At 39.3% G+C, this 18870-nt stretch overlaps 1 protein-coding gene and 1 long non-coding RNA gene across 2 annotated transcripts in view; one reads left to right on the top strand and one right to left on the bottom strand.

The window, feature by feature from the left end:
* Window positions 1-5285: 5285 nt before the first annotated feature.
* On the bottom strand, window positions 5286-6791 carry LOC139435330 (uncharacterized). The gene is made up of 3 exons (XR_011644611.1): window positions 6715-6791; window positions 5911-5996; window positions 5286-5372 (listed from the first exon to the last, which is right to left on the bottom strand). It is a non-coding gene; the product is annotated as an uncharacterized lncRNA (long non-coding RNA).
* Window positions 6792-8402: 1611 nt separating this feature from the next.
* The window catches only part of LOC117456216 (voltage-gated inwardly rectifying potassium channel KCNH3-like), an 11771-nt gene continuing 1303 nt past the window's right edge, over window positions 8403-18870 (top strand). Inside the window, exons 1-4 of the mRNA XM_034096022.1 lie at window positions 8403-8772; window positions 16662-16895; window positions 17007-17132; window positions 18255-18400. Of these exons, the coding sequence (XP_033951913.1) occupies window positions 8697-8772; window positions 16662-16895; window positions 17007-17132; window positions 18255-18400 (582 nt within the window). The 5' untranslated portion in view covers window positions 8403-8696. The remainder of the gene's footprint in view (window positions 8773-16661; window positions 16896-17006; window positions 17133-18254; window positions 18401-18870) is intronic.

Raw genomic sequence — 18870 nt, 5'->3', positions numbered from 1 at the left:
GCATGTTGCCAGTATTCTACTATTGCTAATTCACTGCTTCGATACATGTACCAGTCTGTAGATAATAACAAAACAAATGTATAACCCAAAATAGTTGATAGTTAGCATCTGAGCTAATCAATCCATGTGTAGTAGGTTGCAAACTTCACACCAATGAAAATCAACGTCACTCAAATGAAACAACCGGAAGGGTAAACATGTTTTTACTGTTTGTAATATTATTTAAATAGCTGTACTCGGTGTGGATTACTTGGAGTGTGTGAAAAAGGTTGCAAAAAACTACTTCAAGTCATTTGAAACAGTTGGTCCACGGGGCTCTTGAACGCAGCACAGTTTACGTCCAACTGATTGGACCGTGACGACAAGCCCCGCCCCCTCCAGAGAAGCATTAAAGCCTCCACGGTTGTCACAGTTAACAACAAACTTTGACACTACACACGCAATCATGATCAACTATAAGGTAAACAGAGCCTTATTTATTATGTTATACATCTATTATGCATGTTATTAGTGTAACGGCTGTTTCCTACGTGGTTCCTTTGTTATACGTTGGCTGTACAGTCCTTAGCATGATGCTAAAGGTTAACCAGTGTTCTGCAATGCTGTCTTTCCATTGCTCCATTTGTCTTTAAGTGTGTGCGTTGCAATGAAGTTCAAGGCATTTCTGCGAGAATATTCTTGGAAACGTGTTTAACTAACCCTATAAATACGTTGACAATGTCTACAGTAAATGCCTATCTATGGGTTATGTGTATGCCGAATTAAAATGGCACTGTTGCGATGGTATCCCTTAACACTTGGTGTTTAAATGATCAATGGATGAATGAAGTCTGGGCAACTGCGTAGATGTCCTGTAACCAGTGGTGTTATGGGTTGAAGTACATTAATTGTACAATCCTGAGGTACTTGTGCTTTACTTGAGTATTCTCAACGTTATACTTCTACTTCATCACAATTCAGAGTAGTTAAGGAAGATTTTGAATGCAGGACTTTTACTTTCTACTTTTACTTATGTAAAACATGTGAGTACATCTTCCACCACTTGTAAATGCCAAGCTATGTGTTGTGTGTGTGTGTATACCAAATTAAAAAGGGCACTGTTAAATCATAGGGTGTTTTTAAAAATGAATGAATGAAGTCTGGGCAACTGCGTAGAAGAGCTGTTTGCACATGGTGAGCAGCTGTCAACTCTTCCTCACCCCGCCTCCCCTCTTGGAGACTAAATTTACTTCTATCTCCCATTTGGACAGCTGAGGCCTCTTGTGGATAAGAGGGGAGGGGAGGGGAGGGGGGGGTGGAAACATCTCCAGGATCCTTGAATGTTCCAGACCTTTCTTTAAAATCTGTCAAAAAAACAAGGTTTTTCCACTCCAGCTAGAAGGAATCATTATTTTGTTAATCTCCTTTTAGTTTAAAGACATTGCTGGAAGAAAGAAGGTACAAAAGGAAATGCATAGGTATTTTAATTCTGAAATGTATATATATATATACTCTCTCTTCAGGCTTTAGACAACGTCCCCCTCCTTCTCTACATCCTGGCCCTGAAGACCCTGATCCTGTGTCTGGGGTTCGCCGGGGTGAAGATCTACCAGAGCAAGAAGGCAGACCAGGCGCTGAAGAAGCAGAGAGACGAGCAGAAGAGGCTAGCCCAGATCACGCAGGAGCTCATAGACAACAAGAAGGACGACTGAGAACACCTGCACACAGGTAACGGACCAGCTAACATGTGTTCTGAAGTACTGCTGTTATGCATCGGCTATTCAACAGTCAGTAGAGACATATTACTTAAGTACAGTTCTTGAGTAATTGTACATAGTTACTTTACACCTCTGCTGTCTATATACAATATGCAAATTAACTATGTAGCACCACTGTTCCACCTAGGGGACAATAACACTCTGCAGAATAGCTCATTGCATCAACATGTAATATTTACGATGTTGTGGATCGTGGATCAGGAGGTGATTGGGCAGTATTGACATGTTATTGAAGTGATCTTTCCTCCTCTCTTCCCAAAGGGAACATGTTTCTGACCTGAGGAACATGCCAGTTTCTCCACAAACGAGCCGGATGTCTGACTGTCGGCAGCAGGAGGTCCTCCCTGTGCCTTGCATCACTCGACTGGTTTTCCATATGTAAATGTTTGACTGAACATTGTTTTTTAATCAAATCGAATGACCGCAGGAAAGCTGAGGGACTGTTTTGTCTTTTTAACAGTGAAGAAACACACGGCCCAGCGTCCACTCCTTTCTGGGCCTCATCTACTGTTTTCTTTATACTCGTCACACTTGACTTAGCTTCACTTTGTACACCGGGAGTGTTAGTGTGTCAATGCTAGTCAAATCTGCTTATTCTCAAGAATACAGCATGGTATTTATTCTGAAATATTCCTTGTAAATTGTCTACCTGCATTGTGCCAAACTTTTATATTTGTATTAAACTGTTTGTTCCACATGTTGCAATTTTGTTTTGCCTTCATTTCCTTTTTCAATTCCTGGGGGGTATCTGGAAAAGCTCAAGACATGGCAACAGAAAGAACAGGAGGTTCATTTTTTCAAGTACTAGCCTATGTCCTAGTTTACTTCTTAAACCACTGGTAATGGGACACTTTGGTGTTGCAGTCCTGTAAATGCTGAGTTTAGTTTGGCAGTTCTAGTGGTTTATTTTTTTCAAAGTGCAGGGAAATGTGGTTTGATAATTTCGATGACAGTTCCGGTCGGTCTGCTTTAAAATAAAGGGGCGGGCCTCTACTCGAGTTGGCCACCAGGGCGCATGCGCAACGGCTGGTAAAAGCAATTAATCCGGAGTGCTCGGTGCACCTGCTTCATAACAACACCTGGAGGAGAGGAACATGGAAATAAAGTGGATGAAAACAACAGAAAGAACCGGAGCATCTTGTGTTATGAGGTCAGTCACAAACAAACTGCATGTTGGAGGCTAGGTAGTGAACGAGATACTGACTTACTTTAATAGGAAAGTTGGTATTAAGAAAGCTAGTATCCCACTCTCTGAAGCAACTGTAATAAAACACGCATTTGCGTGAACGAGACTGATGATTTGAGCCAAAGCCAATGAAACAACTGTAATATATTGATGTCTCTTAGGCTACCTGAGCTGCTTGTCCTGTAGAGGGCAGCATTTCCTTACTAATACTCATGGCCTGTATTTCAGTGTTAGCGAAGGGGACCACTACAATCTTTAACATCCAGACAAGTGCATTCATTTTATTTCTTCTTCTGCAGCACCACCACTCCTCCTTCCTCCACCTAGCTTCCTCTCATTTGATTGACAGCGTCTTGCTGCAGTGGTTTAGTGAGGAGCTCTCATGTCTCAGGAGGTGTTACTGGTATGGATGCTCCAATTTAGCTTGTTTTGATCTGCAGACCGTAGCTCTCCCTTAAGTCTGTTTTCTAGAAGCAGTCATGTGCTGCAACAAATCATTACTGACTCACCTGCTTTGTTCTCTTACAGACTGAAACATATGGGGTAGTTTCATCTATATGAAGGTAGATATGATGCAAAATGCGAGAGCGGGAAAACCTGATGTGAGCACTTGCAGAAAAAAAATCTGTGCTTGTGTGCATACATTTACACTTGTATAAAATATCCACGTAACTGTGAACCACATGTACACTTGGAGCGAAGGGGCGGAGCTATCAGAAGGACGAGGCTCGGGTCAGTCACAGTCACAGTCAGGTCGAACCGGATGACAGCGGGGCTAACTGTTCGTGTCGCTACCAGTCCGCTGACATGGCGCGTCAATCAACGGTAAGTTTCGCCCATTACTTGCCCAGTATTACTTTGAATATTATTATTGTGATTGAGCATTAAATCCGCTTTGAAGACCACCGTTTTATATCGTGCAGTTTAGCGGCAAAATAACGTCAGTGAGCCAGCTAACGATAGCTTTGTTGAGTTTATTCTAGCTAAACAAGTAGTGGTTGTAGTCTATACAGCAGTAATTCATATATTATAGCCTACTGCTTTGGCACTAACGGTTGATAACCGTTTATGAACATAAAACCAATTGAACTGTACTGAAATAATGACAAGTTTTATAATTGTCTTGGGCTCCTGCTGTGTTTTTAAAGCCTTTGTAAATTATCCATGCTATTTTCTATTTAGAACGAAGACTTCAGAATCTTAAAATCCCTTAACGTTTGTATGCAATTGTGCTAAATTCAACTCTGGAATCAAGCAAATATTAATATGTTTGCATGACATTAGTTATTTATATTTTTGCCATCACTGAACTATACGTTTAATACATTTAAGTCAAGCTAAGGTACATGTGTTACATGTGTACAGCTAGTTAGTGCTCTTACCTGTGAGGCCTCCTCCAAACAGCATAATAACCAGACTGTATCATTAAAACTAAGTACCAGTTCTAGATCCTTGACTTTAGACAAACAATTCAAAAGACAACATGTATTTAAAGACCAATCTTTATTTGAAGGTGCCACTTAACCTCAGATATTAGTTATACAGTAATAGTATTGACAATCTAAAAAAACTGAGCAACTCAACAGTCAACTTTATGTTTCTTATTGTCTAAAGCATTTATTATTTTCATTTTTCCCCTCTCATATTCAGTGTGGACGGATTGAGACAGCGTGGTGTCCAGAGGGCTGCAGAGACTTCAGGGAGAAACCTCCGTGTGATGGACGTCCTGTCTGTTGGTTTGGAGAGGACTGAGGGTCTTTCCTCAGCGAGGAGGACCAGGGCTGATGGAGGAGCCCATGCTGGGCACAGCTCATACCAACTGCACAGGCCTAGTCTGTCACTTTATTTGACTAAATGTGTTTACTTATACATTTAATAGGTTTACACCTTCTGTCCATATGTGCTTTTTATTTAAAACATTTGATTAACTTTTGGTTCACATTTCAAGAAATTGTATTTGTATTTGCACTCCTTTTGTCCATTATTCTTACTGAAAATGTTAGATTACACATTCACATCTGACTGAAGATTGGCCCCATTTATTTGTGACGTTGCAAACTCTGCGGTACAAGGCACAAGTGATGTGAAGCTCATAAAGTGAGGCACATAGAAATAATCAGCTGATGGAGTGTAGATGTGGAAATAGGTGCATTCGATCAGCTGACTATGTTTTTCGCCACACTTTATAAGCCTGACTATAACCACCCCTTCTCTGAGGTGCAGGCAGTGTCACAAACAAATGATGGTCCTGATAGACTACAAAAATATTCGGTGTGCAGATCTTTGTTTTCACAATAAAAGTAGTTTCTTAGTGAATGTCTTGTACTGGTCTTAAAATCTCATAACATCAGCTTTTAATGTTCCTCTTGGATGTTCTTCTTGACCCTCAGAGAAGGAGAAGATGTTGTGTCTTTCAGGCATGTTCTTTCCTAATAAAAATTACAGGAAACATAAAACATTATTGCAGAACAAGTGTGTTATTTATGAAAGAGGTGTGTTTGTGTGTTTAGGGGCTGTTGATATAATTATTTTTTAATTGTAATCAGATTATGAATGAACAGTATGAAATTCATCAACATTGAAATATATGTTATTATCAAAATAATATTTAACTGTTACAAAACGTAGAACTGTAGAAGCTTGCTCTGTTGTCTCACTGAAAGAATAACTTTTACCACGTTTTTTACAGACAATATTGAGAGATAAATAGTAGCAGTTCTCACTATGTGTTAAATATCTTTGCCTTCAATACATTAAATTAGAAAACTGACAAAGTCATATTGCTTGTTAACATCTAAATGTGACTTTTTGCATGGAAAAACCCCTCAACTTAACTGATGTGTAGGTGATCTAGTATCTAGTATTGTTTAATGGAATGTATATCAGTGTATTCAAGTCAATACTTCATTCATTTAAACCAATATCTTTCTTGATTCTTTGTACAGTATGAAAAAAGAGTCTTAGTACCTGTGCTGAAGTTCACTGCTGTGAGGAGTCCAGTTCTGTCTCTCACTCTCTGGTCCAACCTGTCTACAGCACCTGGACACCTTAAGCTTAAACAAACAGATATATATGTAAAGTACCATGTGTACAAACAATATAACTGATTCTCTTCTGTTGAACATGTTGGATTGTGTAGAGTCAGGGTCCTTTTTATTTTACTGTAACTTTGGAAATTGTTTTACCAATGCTTACTGTTTATTTGATATCAATTTGTAATACAATTAATAAAAACAAGGTTTGGGTTCGTTATTCAGATGACTGTGACGTTAACGTGTAAGCTCAATAATGAACTCCAGCTCAACCAACCATATTGTAATATCTAAGTAATCATCTTGAAATATGACATTAATAATTGTAATATACACACATCTTATTGTGAGGTTGATTTCACATACACTACTTCGACGTTAGCTAAATAGAAAATAGCATGGATAATTTACAAAGGCTTTAAAAACACAGCAGGAGCCCAAGACAATTATAAAACTTGTCATTATTTCAGTACAGTTCAATTGGTTTTATTTTCATAAACGCTTATCAACCGTTAGTGCCAAAGCAGTAGGCTATAATATATGAATTACTGCTGTATAGACTACAACCACTACTTGTTTAGCTAGAATAAACTCAACAAAGCTAGCGTTAGCTGGCTGACTGACGTTATTTCGCCGCTAAACTGCACGATATAAAACGGTGGTCTTCAAAGCGGATTTAATCCTCAATCACAATAATAATATTCAAAGTAATACTGGGCAAGTAATGGGAGAAATGTACCGTTGATTGACGCGCCATGTCAGCGGACTGGTAGCGACACGAACAGTTAGCCCCGCAGTCATCCGGTTCGACCTGACTGTGACTGTGACTGACCCAAGCCTCGTCCTTCTGATAGCTCCGCCCCTTCGCTCCAACCCCCCCCCCCCCCCCCCCCCCCCACATCTACAGGTGAAAATTACTTTTGCGACACATTTATCGCAAGAAGTGTAGCAAAAGTCAAGACCGCAGATTCGTCGATTTATACTGCCACAGAGCAGATTCGTCAAGTTGTAATGACTGATTTGAGAGGTTGTAATAACTTTGTTTCTGACCTGTATTCGCCAGCAAACTTGTGTGCGTCAATTACACCCACCAAGCGGATCCTCAGAGGCTTAAAGCGTTGGCTTAGCCTCTACAAATAGTCAAAAACTGTATGGCCTTCCGGCGGAACCTCTCACCAACACACATAGGTTCCTACCTTTATACCCACAATTAATTGGCTCCTACATCTACCTTCATACATCTATCACAATGCATTCTATTTTATAGTTGTATGTTTGAAGTTTTATCCTACAAAGTAACTTTTAACTAGCAGCTATAATTAACATGCAGTGGAGGACAACGTACAATGTCATATGGAGGACCTTCTTTCCTTATGTCTTGCACGTATACTTTCCCCTATAGCCTATATGTGTTTGCTTTGAAGCACAGAACGAAGAGTTATTCTCCCTTTCCACCAGTGGGAATAACAGACCCACTGGGATTCCTGAGGCATGGAGTGTACAAATGTCCACCTTGAGAAAAACGACCTCAGGATTTAGTGTTTCTTTTCTCACCAATTGTTGACCCCTGGAGGCTTCAAGGACTGATGTCTGCTTGTGTGAGATTTAAGTTTCTTCCAGTTTACTCAACAATAACTCATAGCTGCAGATACATCGATTAAAAGTTGCATTTCTGTGCGTACAAATTACAATCCAGTATTCTTAATAGCCCCTGTAATTCCACCAGTGTCCCATATTGTAATGCCATTTCATTAAAATTGAAAGAAAACATTGCACAATGAGGGTAAATACATTTTAAATATGAGCATCCATCCAGTCTCCAGAGCGCTGGTCCAAAAAAACATGTGAATGCTTCCCATTTAGAACATATGTCACATGTTCACCCCTCAAAACTCTAATAACCCTGTGAACAGGCACATGATTAACACAAAAAGCATGTGTGGTGTAATATATGAATTCATTCATAACATTAATTGGGTATATTTGGCGGTGGCATATTTATTCAAGGTTTCAAAGGCTTTATTGTCATATGCACAGCGTGGCAAGGCAAGTTTATTTATATAGCCCCTTTCAACACAAGGCAATTCAAAGTGCTTTGTGTATGGAAATAGAAATCTTAAGTACCATGCTCCTCCAACCATGCAACATAAACAAACAAGACATAACACAATAAAAAACAGTGCAAGAAGAAAGAAAGTATAATGTATAGTGCAAGATTATGTAGCAGCTTTAAGTGTGAAACATGGCAGAGAATAAATATTTCACAATAAAGACATCAGAAGACATTTGGTACATCACTTCAGAGGATGCGAGGTGAGGAGAGACTGAGAGAATATCAAAGAGATAGAGAGAGGCTGCTGGTGGAGGAAGAATCAGACAAAGTGAGGAAGAGAGAGATAGAGAGAGAGGAAGAGGAGGAGAGGGGGATTGCATCGCAGTGCACCCGTGCGTAAATGTGACCATCCTCGCTTCCATCTCTCCATCCGCTCCCCGGCTGCCTCCAGCCGCTCCTCTCTGCTCCTCTCGGCCGGGATCACCTGCTCGGTGGTCGGTGGTTTTGGGACCGTGGAGTCCCGGGTGTCTCGGCTCGGCGCCCTCCTCCAGGGGTTAGGAGGAGCGCCGGGGACCTCGTCCAGGTTCCTGCCGGGCTTCGTGGCTGCTGCTCCTCCCGAGAACCAGGGCTCTGAGCGCCGGGAGAGACGCGGATCCACCCGCTCGCGGATGCCGGTGATGCGAGGTCTGATCGCGCCACAAAACACCTTCTTGGACACCATCGCCACTCGCTTCGATGGCACCCGTGAGTAAACAACTATTAATTTCACGGTGCGCAATGCATGGTTATTTAACCCTTGTGTTGTTGTTGTTCGAAAGATGTTACCGTTCATGGTGTTCGCGGGTACATGTTGACCCATGATTTATCTCAGTCCAAAACACTCCAAAATAATGACTTTCATCCAATATTGCTTTAACCCAATATTGCTTTAACATCATACTTATTATGCTTTCCTAACCGCACAATCCTGTTAGTGTTAGTTCATGATATTCCCTATAGAGAAGACAGTGGATAATTATGTTATCTGACTATAATAGACTAATATTAGAATACAATTTCCCCCTAGAAGTTGTTACAACTTTATATTATTAAGTGTTCACTCACTTCAAACATATTCAAACTCTGCCAACACAAAGTCCTCCTTCAAGAGGATTGGGGGCACGTGAAGACACATGCATGCTGAAACTGATGAATGAATTATTTATGATGAATGAAAACACAGACACTGTTTAACATATTAAGAATTCATAAAGATGGATAAAACATATGCAGGAACAAAAGACACATGTATGCAAACAAAAAGGCATATGGTGTAAAGTTAAATGCATTTATTCAAATTGAAAATAAGTGCTTCTGATCCTTGATATAAAAATGTGGACACAACTCAGTGTTAATGAAATGTGAAAAAACCACATTGTGTTAACTGAAAACTGTGAATCAGGACAACAAGTTGCAATTCAATGTAAATATGGAGTCCCTATGCCTTTGCTGTGATTCAGTCATGCATCAACTTGTCATAGTCAAATTAACCATATAGCTGCCAGGCCCATAATACCCCCTCCCCCTCCTCCCACATGTTGTGTACGCTGGGGATTTTCTATTTTCTATTTGGTTATTCATTTAGGAATATGAGTAAAAAAAACATAGCAATCAAAATACCGAAATTGGATTTTGACGCAGGGGCCCTTTTCAACTTGGAGGTCAGTCTAATAAAGCAGGGTCACCGCTTCAGAGCGGCTGCAGCCAAATATTCAATTCAATGAGCACAAACCATTGAAACACAAGAGCCCTCGACTGTTTAATATCCAGGCTCGCTCACAACATTGTGCAGTGTGTTTGTTTTTTAATCATCACAATACAACAGGCATAATTGTTTGTGACAGCACTGACCTGTACTGTTATTATTAGTCACCACGAACCCTTGTTAGTTTGTGCATTCAGCACATGAACCTGCATGGAAACAAATGTCAAACCATATGCTAACTGCAGTTAAAGCTTAACACGGTTACATAAGTCAGTCCCGAAGGCACACACTAACAGGCAGGGCTGAGCAACACACAATTTATGGATGAAGCATATATGGTACAGGAAATCAGAGCGGGATGTGTCTATTTTCTGAGAGAGAGCTGACAGTGATTACAGAATAATTCATGCTGCAATATTTAGAGCATGCTTGGAAATCAGTCATCAGTGGCATCTGCAGGTATTTCATACGTCCCCTGAAGGCAGCGCCTCATGAGATGGCATTGATTCATTTTGAATATTTATGTCAGCAGTGATCAGGTGTAGCCAAATCTGAGAGTGGAGCAGAAAGCACTTCCCTGCATCTGTAAGCAGCAGCTTCAGTGTACAGCTATAGGAGATCCATTAGACTCTTCTGGTTCAGCACGGATAGAACACTTCTGCTCAATTGCTGTGCATTTATATTCCATCCATGAAAACCACTCTCTGGCCACCACTCTTCAACCTTCACAACGTGTTATTTGCCTTACAATGTGTCGTGTTTACATTCAGTTTGACTAAGTTCCAGCCTCTTTGGTCACTGCTGGTTCCAAAAAAGAACCAAGACGGCGACAGGCTTTGCTGGATTTAAAGGGATGAATGACTTCCTCTTGCTTTAATGTGAGAAAGTGAATGGTGTTCATGTTGAGCTCTTCTTCATTTAGGATCTTATACTCCTAACCCTAGCAGGCCTGTGGTCAAATCACAGTGAGGAGCCTTTTAATGAGGACCTTCTTCAACAGATGACTGTATAGCTGGGGCGCTGTCAAGAAAGTGTGTGTGCATGTGAAGGTGTTTCATTTTAGTTGAGGCTTAAACACAGCTGGCAAAATGGACTGGGAAGAATTGAGGATGTTGTTTTATATCTTCACACTGAAATGAGTCAAAGCAGTAGCAGTGCAGGTCGAGAGAAGTCAGATGTTGTTTTATTTGCTATTCAGCACACTATATAACAGAATAACCATCCACAGTGACTGATAGTGAGTGCTAAAGCCGGGCAGAAAGGTATTCTCAGGATCTCCATCTTTCCCATTCAACATTAATGCAGCATGATAACCGGGGAGACCTCGGGAATTCTCTCTAGATTTTCTTTTTGTGACATTGCAGTAAGACAGCTTCAGTAAGAGCCCTTTCATAACACCGAGATCTCCCCATGCACTGCATACATATTTATACATGGAAAAGGGTTACAGATTTGAATGGATAACCTAGGAGTGAAGAAGACCAAGATACTGTTGGAAGGATTGCTATGAAATGCTGTTTAGCGCCAAGGATATGAAGCCTAGCTAGCTGTGAATATGTTTTATTAAACAAATCATGTATTGCCTTTTCTAACAATCGGTTGCTTAGCCTGTAAACTGTCAAAAACATTTAAACAAATACCCTTCAAAATGTATATTTCTCAGAACCATGTGGAACCCAAACAGGGATCAATCTACATGTGAGATATTAGGGTATGTAAGTAGATTATTTGTTGGTCTGTAGTTTTTGTTGATAACTTTATACTCTACTGAGAAGAAAAAGTGGGTAAAAGTGAGCGATGAGACAGAGGAGTGATGGATTTTAGTGTTTTAGTCAGGGCACTTCTGGCACAAAGCTGTGGGCTGTAAACTTTTGAAGCTGATGCAAAGTGAAAAGTGTCTTTTCAGTTCATGTTCAGGACAAACGACAGAGAGTCGGTTTAACAAATATTCTTGCACACAGGAATCATCTGGCGTCAGTGTTTGTCTCCATATTGTTCGCCTGATTTCTTTTGGCAAGACTCTGAAAAGCCGTGCATATTCTCAACCATAATTTATTCATAGGTTACAGTGCATAGACCTTTTTACAAGATGGTTGCACTAGTATGTTATATGCATGTGAAGCGGGGGAGTTTGTAAACATTAATGTTGTACTGCAGCCATGCTGTCAGCCACCTTTTTGACTTATCAGCATGCTAACATACACCTAATAACAATGCTAACATGTTAACTCTGCATTAAGCTCTTGTTTGAGCTTATTAGCATGCTAACATACTCCTAATAACAATGCTAACATGTTAACAACATTAAGCATCTTGTTTGAGCTTATCAGCATGCTAACATACTCCTAATAACAATGCTAACATGTTAACAACATTAAGCATCTTGTTTGAGCTTATCAGCATGCTAACATACTCCTAATAACAATGCTAACATGTTAACAACATTAAGCACCTTGTTTGAGCTTATCAGCATGCTAACATACTCCTAATAACAATGCTAACATGTTAACAACATTAAGCACCTGGTTTGAGCTTATCAGCATGCTAACATACTCCTAATAACAATGCTACATGTTAACAACATTAAGCATCTTGTTTGAGCTTATCAGCATGCTAACATACTCCTAATAACAATGCTAACATGTTAACAACATTAAGCATCTTGTTTGAGCTTATCAGCATGCTAACATACTCCTAATAACAATGCTAACATGTTAACAACATTAAGCACCTTGTTTGAGCTTATCAGCATGCTAACATACTCCTAATAACAATGCTAACATGTTAACAACATTAAGCATCTTGTTTGAGCTTATCAGCATGCTAACATACTCCTAATAACAATGCTAACATGTTAACAACATTAAGCACCTTGTTTGAGCTTATCAGCATGCTAACATACTCCTAATAACAATGCTAACATGTTAACAACATTAAGCACCTTGTTTGAGCTTATCAGCATGCTAACATACTCCTAATAACAATGCTAACATGTTAACAACATTAAGCATCTTGTTTGAGCTTATCAGCATGCTAACATACTCCTAATAACAATGCTAACATGTTAACAACATTAAGCATCTTGTTTGAGCTTATCAGCATGCTAACATACTCCTAATAACAATGCTAACATGTTAACAACATTAAGCACCTTGTTTGAGCTTATCAGCATGCTAACATACTCCTAATAACAATGCTAACATGTTAACAACATTAAGCACCTTGTTTGAGCTTATCAGCATGCTAACATACTCCTAATAACACTGCTAACATGTTAACAACATTAAGCACCTTGTTTGAGCTTATCAGCATGCTAACATACTCCTAATAACAATGCTAACATGTTAACAACATTAAGCATCTTGTTTGAGCTTATCAGCATGCTAACATATTCCTAATAACAATGCTAACATGTTAACAACATTAAGCACCTTGTTTGAGCTTATCAGCATGCTAACATACTCTTAATAACAATGCTAACATGTTAACAACATTAAGCATCTTGTTTGAGCTTATCAGCATGCTAACATACTCTTAATAACAATGCTAACATGTTAACAACATTAAGCATCTTGTTTGAGCTTATCAGCATGCTAACATATTCCTAATAACAATGCTAACATGTTAACAACATTAAGCATCTTGTTTGAGCTTATCAGCATGCTAACATACTCCTAATAACAATGCTGACATGTTAACAACATTAAGCACCTTGTTTGAGCTTATCAGCATGCTAACATACTCTTAATAACAATGCTGACATGTTAACAACATTAAGCACCTTGTTTGAGCTTATCAGCATGCTAACATACTCCTAATAACAATGCTAACATGTTAACAACATTAAGCACCTTGTTTGAGCTTATCAGCATGCTAACATACTCCTAATAACAATGCTAACATGTTAACAACATTAAGCATCATGTTTGAGCTTATCAGCATGCTAACATACTCCTAATAACAATGCTAACATGTTAACTACATTAAGCATCTTGTTTGAGCTTATTAGCATGCTAACATTAACATACTGACACAATACCCCAGAGGAATGCCTGAAGCGTTACAAGTGCAGACTGTATGCATTGGTTTTGATCCAATTAAGGGTCTGAGCCTGCAGGGAATGAATGCAAGTTTACACATTGTCCTTAAAAAGTCCTTGATGTGTTGGCTTACATTGTGCAACATGCTGAATGCATTGTGGCGGGCTGTCCGTGTTATCAGAACTAGGGCTTCCCCGAGACGCTGCGGGGCTGAGGCTACGTGCTTTTGTAGTTTTCAGCCACACTTTATTACACCTGGATTGCAGTGTGGTTGTGACAGGCCTGCAGAGTGCCTGGGGGATGTGCAGAAAATGAGTACTGCAAAGAAAAATACGAACAAGGTTTAGAGCCAGAGTAGGAAAAATATAGCACAGACGAGAACAAAATCAAATCAACTTCAAATGATCTTCCTGCTCTCAGAGGCCGTTTGCACTTCTTGTTCAATGAGGTTTAGCAATAGTGTTTACACTGGACCCGCTTTATTAATTCATGAATTATTAAATATCATTGTCCCTCCCTGTTCATCTGCATAAAATCTCACTTCCTCCGTGTCTCATTTAATTCATCTCTCACTCCTTATATCTCTCATTCAATTATTTGCTCTCGTCCTATAGGCCTATCACTCACATTCTTCAAAGTTATCGCTTCCAGATTCATTTCTGTTTGGACTGGAAATTAATGCATTGGCTGTTTGAGTCGCCTAATTCAGTTTCATAATGCATCATTCAATTGTCCCCCTAACTCAGGCTGTCAAAGCAATTCTTTTCTGCTGTTTGTATCAAATGCTGGCGATTTACTAACAGAAAACATGCCAACATGCATACTTCTGCATCATTTTATAGTTTGGAAATGATGCTTCTGGTACATTTCTGACCAATTATAGAAAAGATTATGTAGTATTCAAAAGGGGGTCATGGATGCTTGTTGACAAAGTGATTAATTAGGCCCTGGGTAATAATACAAATGAAAAAGTAATTTAAAAGTAAGGCGAAAATGAATAGTTCTTAGGTCTGTCAGATTCTGTATACCACAATTATTTCACTTCTAATGTCTCTATTCTGCAAAGTAAATTCTCCGAGGTTATGCACACACAGACGTTACGTTAAAATGTCAATCTAGCTTATTTGAGTGTGACAGAAAAGTGAAGTTTATTTGTAGGGAATTTGTATGGGCACAGAGGTTGGTAAAACACATGAGACGAACAAAGGAAAATAATTTAAAGAGAACAATAGCATGAGGTGAAGAAGAGAGGATGAAGTGAATATCATTGAAAAGCAGCAAGCATTTTAAATTCTCCCCGAGGAGAAGCACTTCAAAGTGAGCAGAATTACTCCGAAGCCTTTCAGAGTGCATGAGTGAATGTAAAGCGAGGAATGAACACTGTGAGAATGAAAAAAGGGCCATGGATGACATTTTAATTATGTTTTCTTTGAATTAGGATGACATCTTACTGAAATTGTAGAGCCATGACCCATGTAGAGTGAATGTGACTGTGGGTGTCTAACATAACTGTTTGCAAATGAAAAAGAAAAGTCAACACTGCACCCTTGTAAATATCATTATAATAGTCATCATTATTATAATGATGAATTATTCTACTTTCTACTTTAACTAATGTTTTTCCATATTTAGTGACTAGTTACTTTGCAGAAGGTTCTTAAAACAAAAATATAAATCAACATACATTATTAAACGTTAAGCGACCTAGTTGTTTGTATAATTCAAATAACCCCTACTCTTACTTTCAGTGCAACATCTCAGTATTCGGTTTTCCTACTTTAAAAATGGACATTAAAGTGGACACTGATACACAGAAGACGCTGTCGTCGTTAATTCGTTTTTAATTTAGCAATGATCAAGTTTATTAGACTTTGAAAAATAATTTAATTAATGTCAGCTTTAATTGTAAGTATGTAGAGCTAATGTTAGCACAATAGCTCGCTTAAATCAGCAAAATTAACCAAGTGGAGACAGAGAGGTACATCTTGTTACTGCTAAATGTCCACATGTTAGCATAATGGTTAGCTTTGTTAGCACGCAGACGTTAGCATAACAGCTAGCTGCTAGCATGGCTGTAAACTTCTGTTATTGTTTCTCTTATCTGACATGTTAAGCAGCTGAAAATAGGACATTGTTTTCTGGGCTTGCAGTGACTTAATTAACCGGAAACTGTGAGAGTGTGGGAGAAAATACGGGTATGAAAAGTGACATGTTTGCCTGCAGGATATTCTGCCGAAAAGAGTTATTTGAACTCAAACCATAATATGTTTATAAACCTAACCAAGCTTAACGAGAAGGAGAAGAGGTGGAAGAAGGAATAATCTGTTACAAAAGTCCTGCATTCAAAATGTTACTTAAGTAAAAGTAGAAAAGTATCAGCATCAAAATATACTTTACCTAAAGTACTGGCCCATTTCAGGATACAAAATATATGTTTCGAATATAATTATTGATGCATTAAAGTGTTATCAAAGCGGTTAAAGGTGCAGCTAGTTTGAATGACTTTGTATACTGCAGGGTAGCTTGTGAATTGTACTATTGTACCTTTTTAATTTTATATTTCACATCATAAATCCAAATTTGCAAAGTAACTAAAGTAATACAAATGTAAATATTCAGGTAAAGAACATGTCTCTCAAGTACAGCACTTGAGTAAATGTATTTAGTTACCTTACACCACTGCAGATGGAGAAAGTTCAGTAGTTGGTTTAGCACAATTCAGAACAATGTTTCCTGCTTGATTTGATGTTGATGAGATTAAAGTTTTGTTTTGCTTATCCTCTGAAACATTATCATGGATGCTGTCCTGCCTCTTTCCCCTCTTACCTTCCCATGTTTCCTCCCACCAGACAGTAACTTTGTCCTGGGTAATGCCCAGGTTCAGTCCGTCTTTCCCATCGTCTACTGCTCCGATGGCTTCTGTGAACTGACCGGCTTCAACCGAGGCGAGCTGATGCAGAAGAGCTGTATGTGTCACTTCCTGTATGGCAGCGAGACCAGCGAGACCCTCACCTCGCAGATGCAGAAAGCTCTGGATGATCGTCGGGAGTTTAAGACTGAGATAATTCTGTACAAGAAGTGTGGTAAGACTGGAGGACAGTGTCATGTTTAATCACGTTTAATACTGTCACTGTCGGTCAGTGTTATCTTTGACTATGTATTTTCAGTGAGGGAAAATGAAATCTCTTTGACAGGCTCCAAGTTCTGGTGTCTGCTGGACATCGTGCCCATAAAGAACGAGAAAGGCGAGGTGGTTCTGTTCCTGGTGTCACATAAGGACATCACAGAGAATAAGGACCATGGCAATGAAACTGACACTGGTGAGAGATGGCATGCAAAAGAAAGTCAGACCTTTTTCCATTTCACTATAATTCACATGAAATGATCCAATAGAGGCTTTGCAGCTGCGACACAAATCTATCAGCAGACAGGAGGGGAGCAGACATCAGTGGAGAACCAATCTTACTTCTGCAGCAAAACTGTACTTCATTTCTACCCAGTTAGGCGGACACATATTTGGAAGTTTTTTTGTCCTAGAAAGACAAGGTAAAGTTAAAGGTGGGGTAGGTAATTTTGAAGAAACCAGCTTGAATGCGCTAGAATTAGAAAATACACAGCCGGAACAAATCTACCACTTCCTTACAGAGCCCCTCCTCCAACACACGAACGCGCACATGACCAATGAGGGCACAGATAAGTTAGTGCCCCGATGGAAGGCTGACAGGCAGGTAGGCCATCCAGTTACTTTAGCCGGCTCAGATGATTGGTCGTGCTTTTTACAGCGCCACAGATGATATATTTTTATGTATTTTTTGTCAAAACACTTAAGATATTAATTTCTATCAGGATGTTCAGAGCATTCCATGGAATATAACAACAAGTGTATTTCGAGCCGGTTTCTCAAACTTAGCTACTCCACCTTTAACTAATGTGCATTTAAAAAAAGGGGATTGGGGTTAAAGTCCCCCTACGTGTAGGTTTAAATCTGGGAATTGAAAAGAAAAGTGGTTTAAAGGTCAAAGATGGGTTCGGGTGACAGTAAGACAGGAACATTTGTTGTCTGGGGATTCAAAATGGATGAAAGAGAAGGATGAAAGGAATATGAAAAGTTAGAAAACTGTCAAAGGAACTATAATTGCATGGGGAGACTAGGGGTAGAGGAATGAGAGAATTAGGTGAGGGATATTGCCAAACATCTGGAACAAACTCCCAGAAACCTGCAGGTCCGCTGCAACTCTTGACTACTTTTAAATCCAGGCTGAAGACTTTCTATTTGACGCTAACTTTCATTCATGTATTCATGTTTTATTATCTTTGCTTTTTAATGTTTCTAATGTTTTATGCTCTTAATGTCTTTGTAAAGCACTTTGAATTGCCTTGCGTTGAAAAGTGCTATATAAATAAACTTGCCTCATACTTCTTTCTGTGTCCTTGTTTTTCAGATGAGGAAACGGGCCTGGAGATTCAACAAATCAGCCGTCCTCAAGGATTCAACGTGGAGCGACGCCGCAGTCGAGCAGTCCTTTACCAGCTCTCAGGACACCTCCAGAAACAGGACAAGAGCAAGAGCAAGCTCAAGATCAACAATGTGAGACGGGTTGTCCTACATACCTTCTGGCCTAGTTAGAAAAGCACCAAGTTTAATACTGAGAGTGATGTTTTTGGAGGATGAATATCTGTATATGTAAATTGAAGTAACTGGGATTAGAGATAAAGGGCCCTTTCAGTGTGATCTTAATTACCCAGATCCTTAGAGGGAAGAATTCATTACGATGCCGACTGATTTAACAGGTTTCACTTTCTTGCATCAGCTAATATTAAAGGGATAGTATTGATGTTTTAAAGTGGGGTTGTCTGAGGTACTATAAGGATATTTACCCACTCCAAAACATCCCTTAAATTAATGCCCAGTTAAAGAAACATATTTATATTTGTTCTATACTTCCTACAAACCTGATGTGACTTTGAAGCTAACTCATTCTGAATATTTTCTGTTAACATATCCAAGTTTGACTAATTCATTTGAGTTTGCCTCTGAATTATGTAGAGCCACACGGA

The sequence above is a fragment of the Pseudochaenichthys georgianus genome, chromosome 2, assembly GCF_902827115.2.
Source record: "Pseudochaenichthys georgianus chromosome 2, fPseGeo1.2, whole genome shotgun sequence".
In the NCBI taxonomy this organism is placed as follows: Eukaryota; Metazoa; Chordata; class Actinopteri; order Perciformes; family Channichthyidae; genus Pseudochaenichthys; species Pseudochaenichthys georgianus.
Note: the sequence above shows the minus strand (reverse complement) of the source record. Positions and strands in the feature narration are given on the sequence as shown.